This window comes from Numenius arquata, chromosome 4, assembly GCF_964106895.1.
Source record: "Numenius arquata chromosome 4, bNumArq3.hap1.1, whole genome shotgun sequence".
Lineage (NCBI taxonomy): Eukaryota > Metazoa > Chordata > Aves > Charadriiformes > Scolopacidae > Numenius > Numenius arquata.
Window position 1 is genome coordinate 24,856,890 of NC_133579.1, and position 16,523 is coordinate 24,873,412.

A 16,523-nucleotide genomic window follows, 5' to 3' on the forward strand; every position below is an offset into this window, starting at 1 on the left:
ATGACCACTGAGCATCTGACCAAGATGTACAAGTTCAACAAATCATTATCTCGGTTCAGCAGATAAAAGTGATTTACTGTGTGACAAATATATGCACTGCAGATAACAATAGTAGAATTATTTCCATTTTGATAATAAAATCATGGGCTTCTTTTTTTCCATTAGATGTCAAAGTATTGCATCCCCTGTAATCTTGTCTGTTCTATACCTCCCTGCACATTTTTGGAAGCACCCAAACTTGTCATCAAATAAATTGAGCTTCTACACCATTGCCCACTGCAGAGCACCTTTCTTCCTCACTAGTACTTACAGCTTTTAAAACTTTGAACAATTTCATGAAATTCAATTTTATTACTGAAAAAACAGTGCTGAAATGTCTCCCCCTTGCTTACTGAGGTTGTCTAATTGGGTAATTCAATCAGCCTGATTCCTGAAATTGCACAGGTTGCTGTGCAGTACTAAAACTTAATAATCACAGAAAGCTCCCGCTGTAATGAATGAGGCCCCTGAAGATGAAAATGTGCGTGTTTATGTAAACAGAAATAAATTAAGCACAATCTGATAGCAGTTTAAAAGGCATTCCTTGCCCCCTTCACACAGCACTGATTATTAGTGCCTCTGCTAGTCTTGTATTTTATTCTTAGGCAAACATAAAATATCAGATAGCCAAGAATAAGGTAAAGGTTAACTATGAAATAATGGGAACTGAGAAACCGGAAGTGTTACAAAGTTGGAACTGTTGCCATCGCAACATCAGTTTCCATTATTTTTCACTCTTGAGATGTTTGTCTGGGGTATCAGTTGCAATCTGGGCATCCCTACCTCACAGCTGCATGTATACAGAAAAAGTTAGCCACAAAAAAAACCCTCATTTTTTATCTCCTGTCTGTTAAAAAAGAGGAGGAAAAAAATGTACTGACGTATAAATAAGACTTTCACCAGTATGTCTTGTAATTCCACAAGTTTTATACTGCAGCTGTGTTTAATTAGCACTAGACCACCACACCCTCCAGGTGGACATAAGATTTTTAGGACCATTAAAATCCAGCTCAGCACCTAAATTAAGGACTTTATTTCTAAGAATGATGGTAAGTTGCTAGACTCTACAATGGAGCCTGTTCTGGGTGTAATTTGAGTCCTTTGACATTTATACAGTTGAGGTAAGAACATGAGTTCTCTCATGTAACATTACATTATTCACAGACAAACCTGTGGGGTCTAGAAGAATCAGGAATTTCCTGGAACCTGCTATGTAGCCATTTGTGCCATCGCCAACAAACTGCAGGGTCACAATCCGTGACCAGGTCAAACTCTGTTTGCTCTAAAGGATGAGTTAAAAATCATCCTTTTGCATTTCAGTGTTCTAAAATTGTCTGCCAAAAAGACCCCGAAAAAGAATTTGCTATATGACATTTCTTGGCCATAATGACTTTGTAAGGATGGTGATGCATGAACAAAATATACATAAAATGTTATCAGTTCTTATCACTGTGTTTTTTGGATTGGGGACTGGCTCTCTTTGTTTGAAATGTATAACTCCATACATAACAGAAAAATACCAGTAGGATCTTTTATTAAGTAATGTATTCTGAATTATGTTAATCCCAATTCCCCTCAGGAAAGGACTGAAGAATATTTTTATCAAGAATGACCTTTCTCTCTTCTACAGAGTATGGTAATAAATTGAAGATAATACACCCCCAAAAGCTTGAGAAAAGTCTTATCAGCCACTGGCTGGAGTGCATCATAAATGCTTTTCAATGTTTCACACTATTTCAGTGTGAAAATAGTGTTAAAATGGTTTTCAGTTTTAAAATAGGCATTTGGCATCTGTGATGATATTTGGAAATCAAGTTCATTCTCTGGTCACTGGACTCTGAGAGATAGTATATTCTACTCTCCTTATTTCTAGCACATAGAAATATGATTACAGTTTTGTCATGAAACTTTTTTCATTTACTACAACTTTCACTGATGCTGTTGAAAATCTTTCTGGTTTTGGTCTCGATGATGACTATAACATTTCTGGAATTCAAATTGTTGATTCCTTTAAACAAATCCTTAAAGGAATGTGATATGATAAAATGCAGCAGTAAACACAGTATATATGGATGGAAATGGTGCAATGCTCCAGATCCAGATATCAGGAAAATGGTAGAGTTGTAATGAAACAAAAGAGGGATGCTTAAGACTTTGGAAATCAAGTCTACCCTTCTAAATTCATCTAATGAGTTGTCTTCCTTCCAAAGATGTGAAGGGTGTTTTTTTTTTTCTTTTGTGAGTGTTAAGGATTTTTTTCTTATTTATTTTGCTCTGTGTTAAACATAAGCATGACAGATACGCTGCACACTGTTTATGTGAAAGGTGTAAGGCATCCTGTGTGGTTACTGAACCAGACTCATATATCTGGCAGAAATTGAAGGGAATTTTAAGACAGATTTTCCATTTGGAAGAAAATTTGAAGTGTGCAGGTCCACACTGTATTTGACCCAGGTTTAGGACTATGTTCTAACACACTGAGGCAGGAGAGCCCGCAATAGCATTTCAAGCCCAAGTCTTTAAAAAAACCATTTTTTTCCCAGATGGCTCTAAGCCATATTTATGCAAGCGATGCCTTTTGCTTTGTGTCATGGTGTGATTTGTTTTACGTCACAGATTGCATGGAACAGCTCAGTAAACCCCATCCTTGCAGCTCGTAGTTAACCATGAGTCAAGAGCTGGCTTTTGTCCTGAGCAGCCTCCAACCCAAGCTGCTCAGGGGAGCCCACCAACTGGGGGTGCTGCACCGCCAGGGACCACCCCTCGTAGCTGCTGCCCCCAGGCATGACACCTTGCCTGTGCTTGCAGCTGAGATGTCCAGCCATAGCAGAGTGGCTGTGGTGAGCAGCTGTCATCAGCTCAACTCAAATTTGCTGTTTGCTTCACAGCTGAGACCCAGGTCACGCTGCTGACCTGAAGTATCACGAGGCGCAAAAGGCTCAGACTCAGTGACCAAAACCCCCTCAAACTTACAATGTTGGCACAGGCAAATGTAAAGGCACGCTAACAAATAAGGTTTTCTAGAAATACTCAAAATGATTATGTGATGAAGAGCAACGCATAAAGATGTAAACAGCCAAACAGAAGAGACAAATCCCCAGAAATAAAGTGAAATATTTATTCTCAGTGGAAAGTATCTGTCTAAACAATGTCCAACATGCAAATATATAGTTTCCTATTCCTGAAAAATAATTCTACAGTAAGACTCCCCAGTAAAATATTTATGTTACAGTGATTTGAATGATCAACAAGGGAACATTTCAACATGGTGCTCTGCACCAGCCCAGAGATGCTGGTTGCTAAAGCACTGTGGTGTTGGTCCTTCCACACCCCATACTGATACAGCAAAACACTGCCAATGAGCCAGGATAACCACCCCAACAGTAGGGCTGCTGTCAGTGTGAAGGTCTAACCCCGTAGATAAGTTTTTTCACTGCAACTCTTTGTGCGAGCAGCCTGTTTCTGACTTTGCTGATCTTCAAAAACTTTTCATAATACAGAAAACAGGCTTTCTAGTAACTTGGGACTTAAAAGTAGTTGTCAATAAATGCTGTCTGATAAGATTTTCACAGAAAGGTTAAGCATATAACTAGGGGACAAGCAAGGGAGTGGCTACTTACAAAAATACAGAAGGCTACTCTTTGCACATTTGCTTCTTGATTCGTGCTATATTTTTGCTTCTTAACAGTGCTTAAAAGCACTAACCAAGAGTATAAATCAACAAAACAGTTACTCTCTTCTGACTTAATTTCCTTCACACATACATTCTGCTCTCCTCTCTGCTATTCAAGTTTTATCAAGTGCCTTCTCCTTCACAGCTGGCCTTGATTTCTGCCTTACATTTGCTACTTCAGGTCCTACCCTTAAGAGGGCAGAGGGAGACAGACAATAGCTACTTGATCCCTCCTACCAGCAGTCCCCAAAACAAGGTGATGGTGACGGTCACTCTTCTCTTCTACTACCCCACAGTCAGGTGTACTCATCCTAGCTACAACTGGGACACACAAAAGAAAACTGTCCAAGTCCGCATCACAGCATCAACAAGCATGCTGGGTGTTTCCTCAGGCGTAACATAAGAATACCTTCAGAAGTCCACCAGCTTCAGAAACAAGTAGTACATCCCATGGGCCACCCAGCAGTTTCCCAGCTCTTCTCTCCAACACAAATCTGACTGTCAAAACCACAAACTGTGAGTGGCAGTGAGAAGGTTCACTTCCCATGTCAGGTTCTCTTAAATGGAGGAACACAAATGAGTATGCTAATACCATTACAGCACAATTATATACATTATACAGAAGGTTTAATATATCAAAGGGTGAAAACTGCTATTTAGAATATTGCTCAGTTTTCACATGGCAGCATGTGAGTCCAGAAATAAAGACTCCATAAGTACAATGAACACCAACCTTCCGAACTGCTAGGCAGTAACACCCAGCAGGAAATTAAGCAGGACTTATCATACATGCCTAAGAAGCAATTACAGAAGCTTCTGTTTCCCCAGTCATAAATTTCCTGGATCCATAAAGTTGCACTAAAAGTGTAGATGAAATGTTGACATTCAATGTGTTCTGAATTAAAGGAAAATTAAATTTCATGTGTAGAATAAACTATTGTTGGAATTTTCTGGTGAGGGAAAAAAAAGCACACTAACACCTTTGACTAATTAAAAGTTTATCAGATCTGTTCCACATGCTATAGATTTCTGACTCTTGGAAACGCTGAACTGACAGTCAGAAATGGTCATTGGTAATAGTGTACAACCACATGCCTTTCTAAGACCTTGTATAACAACTGTATTTGTGCCACCACAACCTGCTCTCACAGTAGTTCTTATGGCTAAGCATTCTTTTTAGTCCCAAGTTCTCCTTGACTCCACAGAAAAATTCCTTTTTACATATTTAATGACTCAGACACTGCGTATCACCTATGCAAGAAACCGCACGCTATGAAACCAGAGAATGGTAGAAACTACATTAACTTTTTTTTGCCCTTTACGTCATGTCTCCTACCTTTCTGTCATTTGTTAGTTTTCAGAGGTACCTGTCATGTGAAGTAGTATGACAGGAGCTATGAATGCTCTACTGCAATCCCTGTGCGCGCTACCTGTGCTAATTTCTGAAGAATTTTCCCTCTCTCAGTGGAGATTTGGATAAATGGTTACTCGTTGCTATTAAGCTCATTATTCTGCGGGGTTAGTCACTGGTAAGAGGGAAGCTCTGAAGAAATCCTCCTCTCATTATTCTTTAAGCTGTGGTATCTTCATAAGCCCCGAGCCACACCGCCAGCTCCTGCTGCAAGTCATACAGTACAAACCACAGAACAGGAAAAGTCGCTTCTCAGAGGAGTTTACAAGCTAAGTCAAGGCAGGTTTTTTTTTTAATCCACATTGCACTGGGCGAATGGAAGAACCACAAAGAGACAGTCTTACTGCTTGGGATAAGAAGGATGAAATCCATATATTGACTTTTAATAAAGAACAGTAGTTTTCACAGTTCCCTTTCATTTTTATAAAGTTTTATTAGCCTGCATTCTGGAAACCTTTTCAGCTTCTCATATGCTGAGCCTTTAGTATCTTGCTAATAATGCAAGCAACGAAGCTTCACATAGCGTGGTAAGGACATACCACAAAGCCAAAACACATGAAGTAACTGATATATCATAAAAACTGAACAAAATGTCTTCCCAGGTAACTAGCTGTCTGTAATGATTTAATAGTCAATAAAGACTGTAGCTCGGGACTTCAAAAATATGCAGGTATCTGCATTCCATTAAAACTAGACTTTTATATTATGGGATTCAGTATTGTCAGTCTTACATGGGTGCTGGAGAGCATGCAGAATCTGTACAATCTCAGCTATTAAAATATTTGCATATAATTGTCTTTCCCCATGAGCTACCACTCCCCACTCTGGAACTGGTCTAGTTAAATGTCTAACACTGTAAATTTGTACTTTACTTGCTGAAGTAGACATCACAGGCTTAGAAAATGCTGAGTTCAACACATATATCACCTCAATGAAAGGTTATCCTGATTCTTCTGCAGTAATACAGCTCGTTGTTTTCATCCTACAAAAGCTTTGCTGTACTGGATATTCATTTCTGAAACTTTTCCTCTTGCTCCTTGTACAAGCACCACACAAGCACAACCTGACTTCTGTGATAATAGAAAGACCTGGTTCTGACACATTTAAAAGCATTCTTTTTACTCAGACTTTGGCCAAGATTATAATCTTTGAGATGACAAAGAAAAATATGATTAAAATGCAGATGTCCAGCAAGAAAATGCCCACTCTTAATGGAATAAAGGTTTGCTTTTAAACATACATTTTCAAACTGAGAAGCTTACAAATGATACACATTTTAGTTTCAACTACAATAGCCCACGGCAACTGCTGAAGGGACTAAACACTTCAGTGTTGACACATCTCAGAATAAAGAAATGTGAGAAAATGCAGGTATGAGGTCAAAAGAAGGGCTCAGGTTTGAAGTAGAACCTTGAATGTTGAAATGAAGAATTGATTAAACAGAAAAGGAACAGTATTTTATACGTAAGAGGAAGGTAACTGAAGGTCTCAACTCTGCAGCTAAAACAGTTGTCTAGAAAGTGCCTTGAGCTCTGCCTGGTCCATGAGAAACGGATTCGTTCAGTAGGGAAGAATGAGCTGCTTTGCCTGGAATATAACACTGGTTTGCTTAGGCACTGTACAATGTGGCTGTTACCTTTGATTTTAGTAAGAAAAATCATTCCAGAGGACATAGTGACTTTTTCAGTATCGAAAGGAAATGCTTACTTCGCCATGACTTCTGATCAAAAATGTTACCTTGTTACATAAACTTACTAGTTTTGTTATTGCCATTTGGATTAAATTGTCAAAATTATCCAGACAATTCAAGGTCAAGAAATTATCATAATACTTGTTTCATGAAATAGTATTTCAAATTTTCAATATTTTCAAAATATTTGTTTTCAAGGCAGCTTCTTGTGAAATGATGACAAGAGCCCATGAGATACGCTCAAACTCCAGGCAGGAGTTGGGCCAGTTAGCCATGATATATGAAAGGCCTGCATGAATCTGCGACCCACCTTTGAAAAAGAAATATGAAACTCTGTATGAAGCCTCTTAATATTTTGCCCCTTTACAAGTAAAACCAACATCTTTATTTCCAATGGGTAATAAATCCAACTAGAAATCATGGAATCATAGAATCGTTTAGGTTGGAAAAGACCTTTAAGATCACTGAGTCCAACCATTAACCTAACAGTGCCAAGTCCACCACTAAACCATGTCCCTTAGCACAATGTCTACGCATCTTCTAAATGCCTCCAGGGACAGTGACCCAACCACTTCTCTGAGCAGCCTGTTCCTATGCTTCACAACCCTTTAAGTGAAGAAATTTCCCCTAATATCCAATGTAAACCTCCTCTGGCACAACTTGAATCTGTTTCCTCTTGCCCTATTGCTTGTTACTTGGGAGAAGAGACCAACCCCCACCCAGCTACAGCCTCCTTTCAGGTAGTTGTAAAGAGTGATAAGTTCTCCCCTCAGCCTCCTTTTCTCCAGGCTAAACAATCCCAGCTCCTTCAGTCTTTCCTCATAAGGCTACTCTCCAAACCCCATACCAGCTTCGTTGCCTTTCTCTGGACCCACTCCAGCACCTCAATGTCTCTTTTGTGGTAAGGGGCCCAAAACTGGACACAGTACTCGAGGTGGGGCCTCACCAGTGCTGAGTACAGGGGGACAATCACCTCCCGGGTCCTACTCACCATGCTGTTCCTGATACAGGCCAAGATCCTGTTGGCCTTCTTGAATGTACAGATGCAGTACTTTGCAAAACCAGTACAACCTTAAAAGCATACTCAGGAGGGCATAAAAGACACGAAATCTCACCAGGTATACAGGAAAAAGTAATTATTCATTCTTATGAAAGGTTAGCTGGAGTCCCAAGTCTGAGCTTTCAATAAATGGTGAAACCTAATTTATTTGTACTTGGTATCGCTGCTTCCTAATATAACCCAAAACCTCAGGGACACACTTGTAGTAATGCAAACACAGGATGGTCTTTCAGCCAAGAAATCATTTCAAAATTTATCTAAAGCATAAAGTTATTATGATTCCACAATGGTGGCATGCACTTGTTTGACATTCACTCGGCATACTGGGGACAGAGAAGTATCTGAATTTAGTTCCCATGATCTCACAGAGAAGCTATCTAGGCAACTTGGTGCTTTAAGCCTATTATCCATTTTTCTACACGTAACCATTTTGTTAATAAAGCATTCAAACTGTAGACAGTAAACAAATGCAGAGATTCACAGAAAGTCTTCAGAAGGATTTCAAGGTATCCATTTCAGCTCCATCAGTTCTATTATTTGATGTATAAGAAAAACATCCAGAAATACCTGAAATGCCCCGTTTGGTGTTCTAACAAACATTGAATACAAACTTAATGAGTGAATAGTTGAACCATTCTTAGTTGTATTTCTCATGGACTAAAATACTGTTCTAAAAAAACGTGTTTCAGTAGATCCATCTGCAGAATTCAAGACCAAGAGAAGGTAGAGTCAGCACACAAAAAACATGGATGCACACCACTACAAATACGAGAAAAAGAAATCGGAGTATTTTTAGAGGCTGACTAAACACAAGAAGAGGATACACTTACAGAGGAGTAGTATGATGAGGAATAATTGCACTAATTTATTGGAAGTAAAGTTTAAAAGAACATCATGGAAAAAAATCCTGCTGGTGGAAATGCCATTCTTAAGGATGTTTAAAATTAGTCCTAGGAAAAAACTATAGCGTGCATACTGAAGAATGAGACTTCATATTACCTTGTGATCTAATTTTCAATTGCCTGTCTCACAGATTCTATACTCAAAAGACATTACCTAACCTAATAATCAGAATTTTATTCCATCAGAAGTACAAATTTAATAATGAAATCGTATTACTGCATGAATACTACTACATCTGAAAATCAGATTCTGTGTTATATGGAGATATCATCAGTGAAACAAGACTGATTACCTAGCTTTTGATGGCTTAAGAAGATTAGCTCAGTTCACGCTTTCTGTATTTCTTCTTTTCCTCTCATATATGAACTATGATTTTTAAAAGAAACTATCTGGGGGGTATTCAATGTTAGTTCCATACAATGCAGCTGTGGCTAACCAGAAATCTTTCATTAAGCTAAATAAGGAGCTCTAACAACAAAATTTTATTAGCACTAGGCAATACTCACAAGGCTCTGAAGGAACAAGGACCCTCTGTTGGCTAAACATTTTTAAACACCTCTACCAACCCACCAATATACGTCTCCTATACAGCTTAGAGAATGCTGTAGCATTTTGTAGTCATCCTGAAAGAGAAGGTACCTGAGCTCTAAAAGAGGAAGGGGAAAAAAAGAATAACAAAATGAAGGTGGTCAACATTCCAGAACTTACTTATCCTAAAGACTATCTATCAGCTGATTTTGAATAAATTAAGTCCAGGATAAGACCAGAATATTTTAAAATGAGCCTGAATTGCTACATGTATGCTTTGCTCTTGCAGATGGCCCAAATTAAACTGCTTCTAGATGTAAAAGATAAAGGGATGGTTGTTCTTCATTTCCAAAATGAAACTATAACTGTGTAAGGTTTAAGAGGTGATAGTTTGTATCACGCCTCTAATTCAAACATTTTTCAAGTGTTTCTATTACCAAAATGAAAATATTTTCAGAGCCTTTAATACAGCAGTGTGAAAAGAAAACCTAAAACCAGAAAATGATCTTTTGACTCAGAAGTTGGCATTTGAACATACTCAGACAGACTAGCCTACAGAATTTGAAGACAAAGGTATACCCGCCTCACTCATTTCTGAAACTGTTAGGAATTAGATTATTAAATACACAAAGGCAACAAATTCCAAAAAATACAGAATTAAGTAGAAATACTTATTCATTAATTTTTTGAGGTAAAAACTAGGGAGTTGTAGAATCAGCTTTAACTTCCCTGTAGGATGAAAGCAACACAGGGAACAATCACTCTAGGACCACATAAAATTTCATATACCTCATCATGGAAACAATAAGCAATTAAACATAAACTAAAATAATTGCAAGGTTTTTCTCCTTTCTGCTATTAGACTTTTTCCCCTTCTTCCTTGTACTGTCTTTTTATTCAGCCTCAAAAGTAGTGTACCAAAAGTGCACAGCTACACTACTCACTCTCACTTCATTTACATGAGGGCAATATATGTTTTAATTTATTTAAACTCAGGGAGATATTACAGTTCCAGCAAAATCAAAACAAAGGTTAAATTTAAAGGAAAAATAAAACATTTTAGTATATCCAAAACCCCTTAAAGGTGATATTTGCAGATGGGCCCTATAAGAGGGGCCACAAGCAAATTGGGAGATACAATTCAGAACAGTCTTGATGAAACTATTTTTAAAATAAAGGGGGGGACACACTTAAATTTCCCTTATAACATATAAATGTTCACCTACATAAATATGGGATTAGAAATAATAGTATGTTCTGCAGAAAAGGATTTGTGGGCTACAGTGAATCACAAATAAATTGTGAGACAATGTTACCATTGCAAAAAGTACCATGGAGTAATACATCACCAGGGAGTGTCACTTGCAGACACTTGGGTAACTGTTAAACTTCAGTATGTGCTAGTAAATTCTCAGCTGAAATACTGCCTAGCTTTGGGCACTGAACTTCAAGAAATACGTGGACCACTTCGAGAAAATAGAAGTAGACCAAGAAGGTCTTATCCTCAGCAAGAATAAAACTAATCTCTTTCTTCGGAAACAACCCACAGAGAAAGTTTGGAAGTACTGAAGTTGTATAAAGAGAAGAGAATGAGAGAAAAGAGTACATATAACAGACATGACTGCAGCCTTCAAATACATAACCAATAAGCATAAAAACTATCAGAAAGTTTTTCTCCATTTCTACATCAGGCTGAAGGAGGAAGACAGGATATTTTGACTAATGGGAGAAAAACTTCCTAATGATAAACATCAGAAGAGACTGCAGAATATTTCCAGTGGAGGACACAGGGCTTAAAAGTAAGATAAACATCTGTAAAAAAAAAGGTTTATTAATAGTTGATCCGAGTCTGGATAGGGAAACAGAAAACTCCCGTCTTCCAGTCGACCCTTCTTACTGAGTGAAAAGAGTTGAATAAACATTAACAGCTAACTCTAAAATGCAGAGATCATAACACTGGGCAGACGCTATGGGCACAGTGCTGTCGTTTCTCCAGCTATGGCTTAGCACACTGCTGTAGTCAATTTTGCAAAGCATTATTCATATAGCCAGGGAACAGGAAATACAGTGGGGCTGTGTCACCAAATAATTACAAGCAGAAGTACTAGCAAAGCACTTTCTGGAGTGGGAATTCAGTCTTCTCACCTACACAGTACCATGTATACTCTGGTGCCATTTAATGACAATAATTGATCTTATTGCCTGATCTGGCAAAGACCTTGGCCTTTTCTGTCCCCTTCATTCACAATGGTCTTTATACCTTCTTTAACTTCTCCTTCAGCAGCCTCGGACTCCAGCATCCATAATGCCTGTATCACGTTCCCCTCTTCATTAGCTTCAACTGAAGCTCACCGACTATAGCCGTACCAGTAATCTAAATGGTGCTAGTTTATTCTGCAAACGTATTCAGGCACTGAAATTCAACAGCTGAATTTTTCATGTTGCTAAACAGTTAAAATAATCTTGGAACAACTTTGGTCAGCCAACTTCTCTCCCAAACAAGACAGGCACAGTTTGAGACTTCCTGTGGGACAAATACCATTCCCAACAGGCAACTTCAACCCACCCTCTGTGCCCAGGAGGCAAAGACACTTAATGGGGAGGACCTGAGTCATCTCATCTCGGCAACCAGAGCAATCTGAAGCACATTTAATGTACTGCTACAGCCATACCTGCTGCCCTGTGAGGCCCCAGGTAAGGAAATCATTATTAAAGGCAGATACAATAGAAGCTATTGCACTCAGCAACTGTTAATAAACAGGCAGAAATGGTACATTCTGTCTGTTTCTTAAGGAGTGGACTCTTCAGGATGAAGTAATTCTTTTAATCAGTGACAATGAGCAAGCAGTGTGCTCTTGTGGCCAGGAAGGCCAATGGAATCCTGGGCTGCATAGGGAAGAGTGTGGCTAGTAGGTCGAGGGAAGTCATTCTCCCCCTCTACTCTGCACTGGTGAGGCCACAACTGGAATACTGCATCCAGTTCTGGGCTCCCCAGTTCAAGAGGGATAGGGAACTACTGGAAAGAGTCCAGTGAAGGGCAACGAGGATGATTCAAGGATTGGAGCATCTCCCTTATGAAGAAAGGCTGAGAGAGCTGGGACTCTTTAGCCTGGAGAAGAGAAGGCTGAGGCGAGACCTTATCAATGCTTAAAAGTATCTGAAGGGTGGGCTGAAGAAGGGAGCCAGACTCTTTTCAGTGGTTGCCAGTGAGACGACGAGGGACAACGGGCACAAGCTGGAACATAGGAGGTTCCACTCAAATATGAGAAGAAACTTCTTTATGGTGAGGGTGACAGAGCCCTGGAACAGGCTGCCCAGGGAGGTTGTGGAGTCCCCTTCTTTGGAGATTGTCAAGACCCGCCTGGATGCAGTCCTGAGTAACATGCTCTGACATGCTCTGGGCAAGCCTGCTTCGACAGGGGAGTTGGACTAGATGATCTTTATGGTCCCTTCCAACTCTAAAAATTCAGTGAAATTCAGTGAAATTCCCACTGGAGATCCCAATTCCCACTACAGGAGGAAGAAAAAAGGCAGTGGTTTCACCTCTATCTTGGACAGTTAGGAACTCTCTACTGATACAGTGTCTAGCCGATACAATTACTCTAATCTAAGTAAAAATCATGTATTTTTAGTCATAAGAATGTTAAACAGATATAGGAGAGGAACTAATTCAGTTCACTTAATCAGTAATATACATTTTTGAAAAAAATAAAATATATTTTTAAGCTCTGAAGGTCTGATTTGAACCGACAGAGCCCAAGAAATTCCAGTTAAAACTGATATTTCATAAACACAATTATTCCTTTTACTTTAAGAAATGGTTTGAGTTAAAGGTGAAATGGTAACGCTTGCTCCAAGTTTCCTGAGATTTTGTTACTTTAAGTCAAGTGCTTTACTTCACATAAGGTTTCTTGTGTTGAATTGTCGTACAACTGTTTACTCAAGTGGCAGCAGCATACTCTGCGATAAATTAAATGGACATTTATCAAAGGTAAGTTGACAGGTTTAAATGTTAAATGTAAGCATTGTAAGACAAGTACAAATAGTTTCTACCTGGAGGTTACATATCCAAATCACTGGATGGATATTTTAATTAACTTCTGCACAATAAAGAATGTTTGCTTTTGAATTATTGAAGAACATTTCCTGAGAGAGGAAGATACAAAATGTCATGTAATATATTTTCAAGTAGTGTTTACATATAAATAGAAATTGAAAGTCCTTCTTCCCATACAACACAGGCAAGAGAGAGACAAATACTGTTTAGAAACATAAATCTTGGGGTCAAGACTTAAATTAAACAAACAACTTAAGAGGGTTCCATCAGACACAGGCATAATACATGGGTAGAGGCGTTCTTATTACTGTATCTCATTTTCTTCTTAATATATTGAATTATGATCTAATAACACAAATGTCTAGACACCTCAGGTTCTGAGGGTATTTTGAGAAAGCTTAAAAGATGAAGACATACAATAGTCAGTGCTAAACCCAAAGGAAATGCATCTCTGGTGGGAAGAAATAGTTAATACACTTCTCTCATTTCTTAAACCCATCCAGTCTTCTTGTCCTACTAACAGTAATTCTTCAGACAACAAGCTTGGAAAGGCAACAAGCTTAAGGAAACAGAAGCAATTTGCAACCCACAGGAGCACAATGCGAAGTGCCTTCTCATCAACGCTTCACCTTTCAAACCACTGAAGCATTTGGACAGTTAAAATGCTAATAAAAACCAAAAGGTTTTACTCACAGTTAAAACCAGGTTGAATAGTTTTTCCAGCTTCAAGACTGTTTATTGTAATCTGAAAGATGATGTGCAGCAGCAGAAATGATAGACTGGTGAAACACAGAGATTTTAATAATCGTCCTGTATGCCCTAAAAGACAAAATATACATACATAAAGTTGGTGAATTTCTAAACATTGCTTAAAGGTTCTCAGTATTAAATCAGTAAAAGTATCCTGACCAAGGATATTTCTACAAGTCGGTCCCGATTATGTGTGATTGCCCCTTAAGAGTCAACATCATAGCAAAAACCATACTTAAATTATAGCATCTTTGAGTACTTTTTAATCACAAACCTCAATGATTGTTATTACTAATACTTCCTTTTACTTTTTGGATTAAAAAAAATTATGTTTCTCGTGTCCAGACAGTAACTTTACATCAATAATAACATCACAACGCTTATCATCATGTTACCTAGTACAAAGACAAAATATGGATGATACTTCAAATCTTGAGAAAATAAAAACCTGTTAATCTAATTACTCATTCCAAAAAAAATTACATGGGCGGGGGCATAACAGCACAAAACCCTCAGTTTGGCTCAGTGGCACAGACGTACTCCAAATGAATGCTTTGCTTTGTGCAGACTGCCCTCTTCCTCATCCTTTAGAAGCTTTTGGAAATAATTTTCAGTAGACACTGAAGAATCTTGTGCCAGATACACTTGGTCATAATTCCTCTATGATTTATTGGATATCTATAGCCAAAACCCAATAGAAAATGTTTAATGAAGACTTAGAAAATGCCTTATAAATCCTCTAGGAAACATTCAGCTTCATCACAGGCAGCCAAACTTGCAAGGTATGAATAAATAAAGTAAACCATTAGTATTTCAGAAAATATGCATCTTTAAGACAAAGTTTTATTGCCGATAAAAGACAACATTAAATATCACCCTACTTGACCTATCTGCAGTAAAAGTTCTATTTCCAAAGTATTTTATACCTAGATTTTACACCACATGCTTCATGCGTTTGAGGGTTATTTTTTTAATTTACAGATTACAGACCAGCACTGCTGGAGTTCTTACCCAAGGTTACAAATAAAGCCAAGGCTATGAAGGGAAGAACTAGCAGAGAATATCTGGGAAATGTTCCCTCTACATGTAGCCTGTTTTGTTCATACTTACTCTGCATGTGTCTGTTATGAGCAACTACTAGAAAGAAGACGATGCTTCATATTCTGTATCTAGCCAGTAAATCAGCTTTTTGCTTTGTATTTTTTATAGTTCAAGCATGTCATCCATGGTCCAAACGGTAATTTATAAAACAAAGAATCAGATAAGTACGATTCAACAATTTTAGAAAAAGTTATAGACTACCTCATTCCATTAGACTGAAAACTTTTGTTATATGATCACTATCTTGACTGAAAATTTTGAATACCAAATGCCTGTAATGAACTTCCCTGTTTACTTTTTTTAAATAAAGAGATTAAACAATTCAAACAAAATGAAAAATGGCACGAGCAAGCCTACATATGAATTTCTGTGATCCGAAAAGGAAGAGACATTCACTAGATACATGCTTTGTATGACCTATTCACTAGTCTGGTGAGACACCAGAGTCCACATAGAAAGCAGAAAACCTGGGCTGCAAAGCATTAAAAAAAAAAAAAAAAAAAAAGACTGTTTTTGAATTCTTTGGATCAGAGGTAATTTTTTGTTCCTCTTCTACAGAAGCTGGCCTGGTGTTCTGGCTTAGGACAACAACTTCTAAGCACTATAAAAGCATAAATTACAAAATATCTCATATTTTCAAAATCATTAGAAGAATGAATATATGACAAGCTACATGTTATTAAATCATTTGTTAAATGTGATGTCATATGTAATGCAATCCAAGGACTGCTAGCTCTTACAATTCTTTGGCAAGTTTCAATATTTGGTGGTTTGTTCCTGCATTACCAAATCCCACGCTCATGGTATTACAAGAGCTGCATGTTCAGAGTATACTAAAAGTTATGTATCTCAAAGCTGGAGACAAACAGTTTGACAAAACAAACTCCGTGGAGTTAACAGCTGTGTTAAAATATTGTACAGAAAAAATGTACAGATTTTAGACACAGACTGGTGATTTCTGAAGTTCTGAGTCACACTCGTCAGTACTTGGGAGCTAACAATTCAGTAGATAGCAAGCACTGAATTTTTCATATAGAAGTGGATTTTGAAGTTTTTTGACAGAATTGTTTCAGCCAGCCACCAAAGGAAAAAAAAAAGCAACACAATCAGTCAACGCACATTCATTTCCCAAAATGTTTCCACATAAAGAAATAAAGCTATTAAAAATCTTGGGTCCATCTTTCAATATTTCAAATGACATTTCTCTCCAAAACATATCTCAACTTTAGACTTAATTTTTTAAATCTTGAAAACAAACATATTTGAACTATAGATTGAACAAAGCATTTCTTTAACAAAGCCTCAACTTTT

The 16,523-nt window shown here is 37.9% G+C and overlaps 1 protein-coding gene across 1 annotated transcript in view; it reads right to left on the reverse strand.

Annotated features, from left to right (window-relative positions):
- PIEZO2 (piezo type mechanosensitive ion channel component 2) overlaps positions 1-16,523 on the reverse strand; it is a 325,545-nt gene that overhangs the window by 192,606 nt on the left and 116,416 nt on the right. Inside the window, exon 3 of the mRNA XM_074146852.1 lies at positions 14,055-14,180. Coding sequence (XP_074002953.1) covers positions 14,055-14,180 — 126 coding nt within the window. The remainder of the gene's footprint in view (positions 1-14,054; positions 14,181-16,523) is intronic.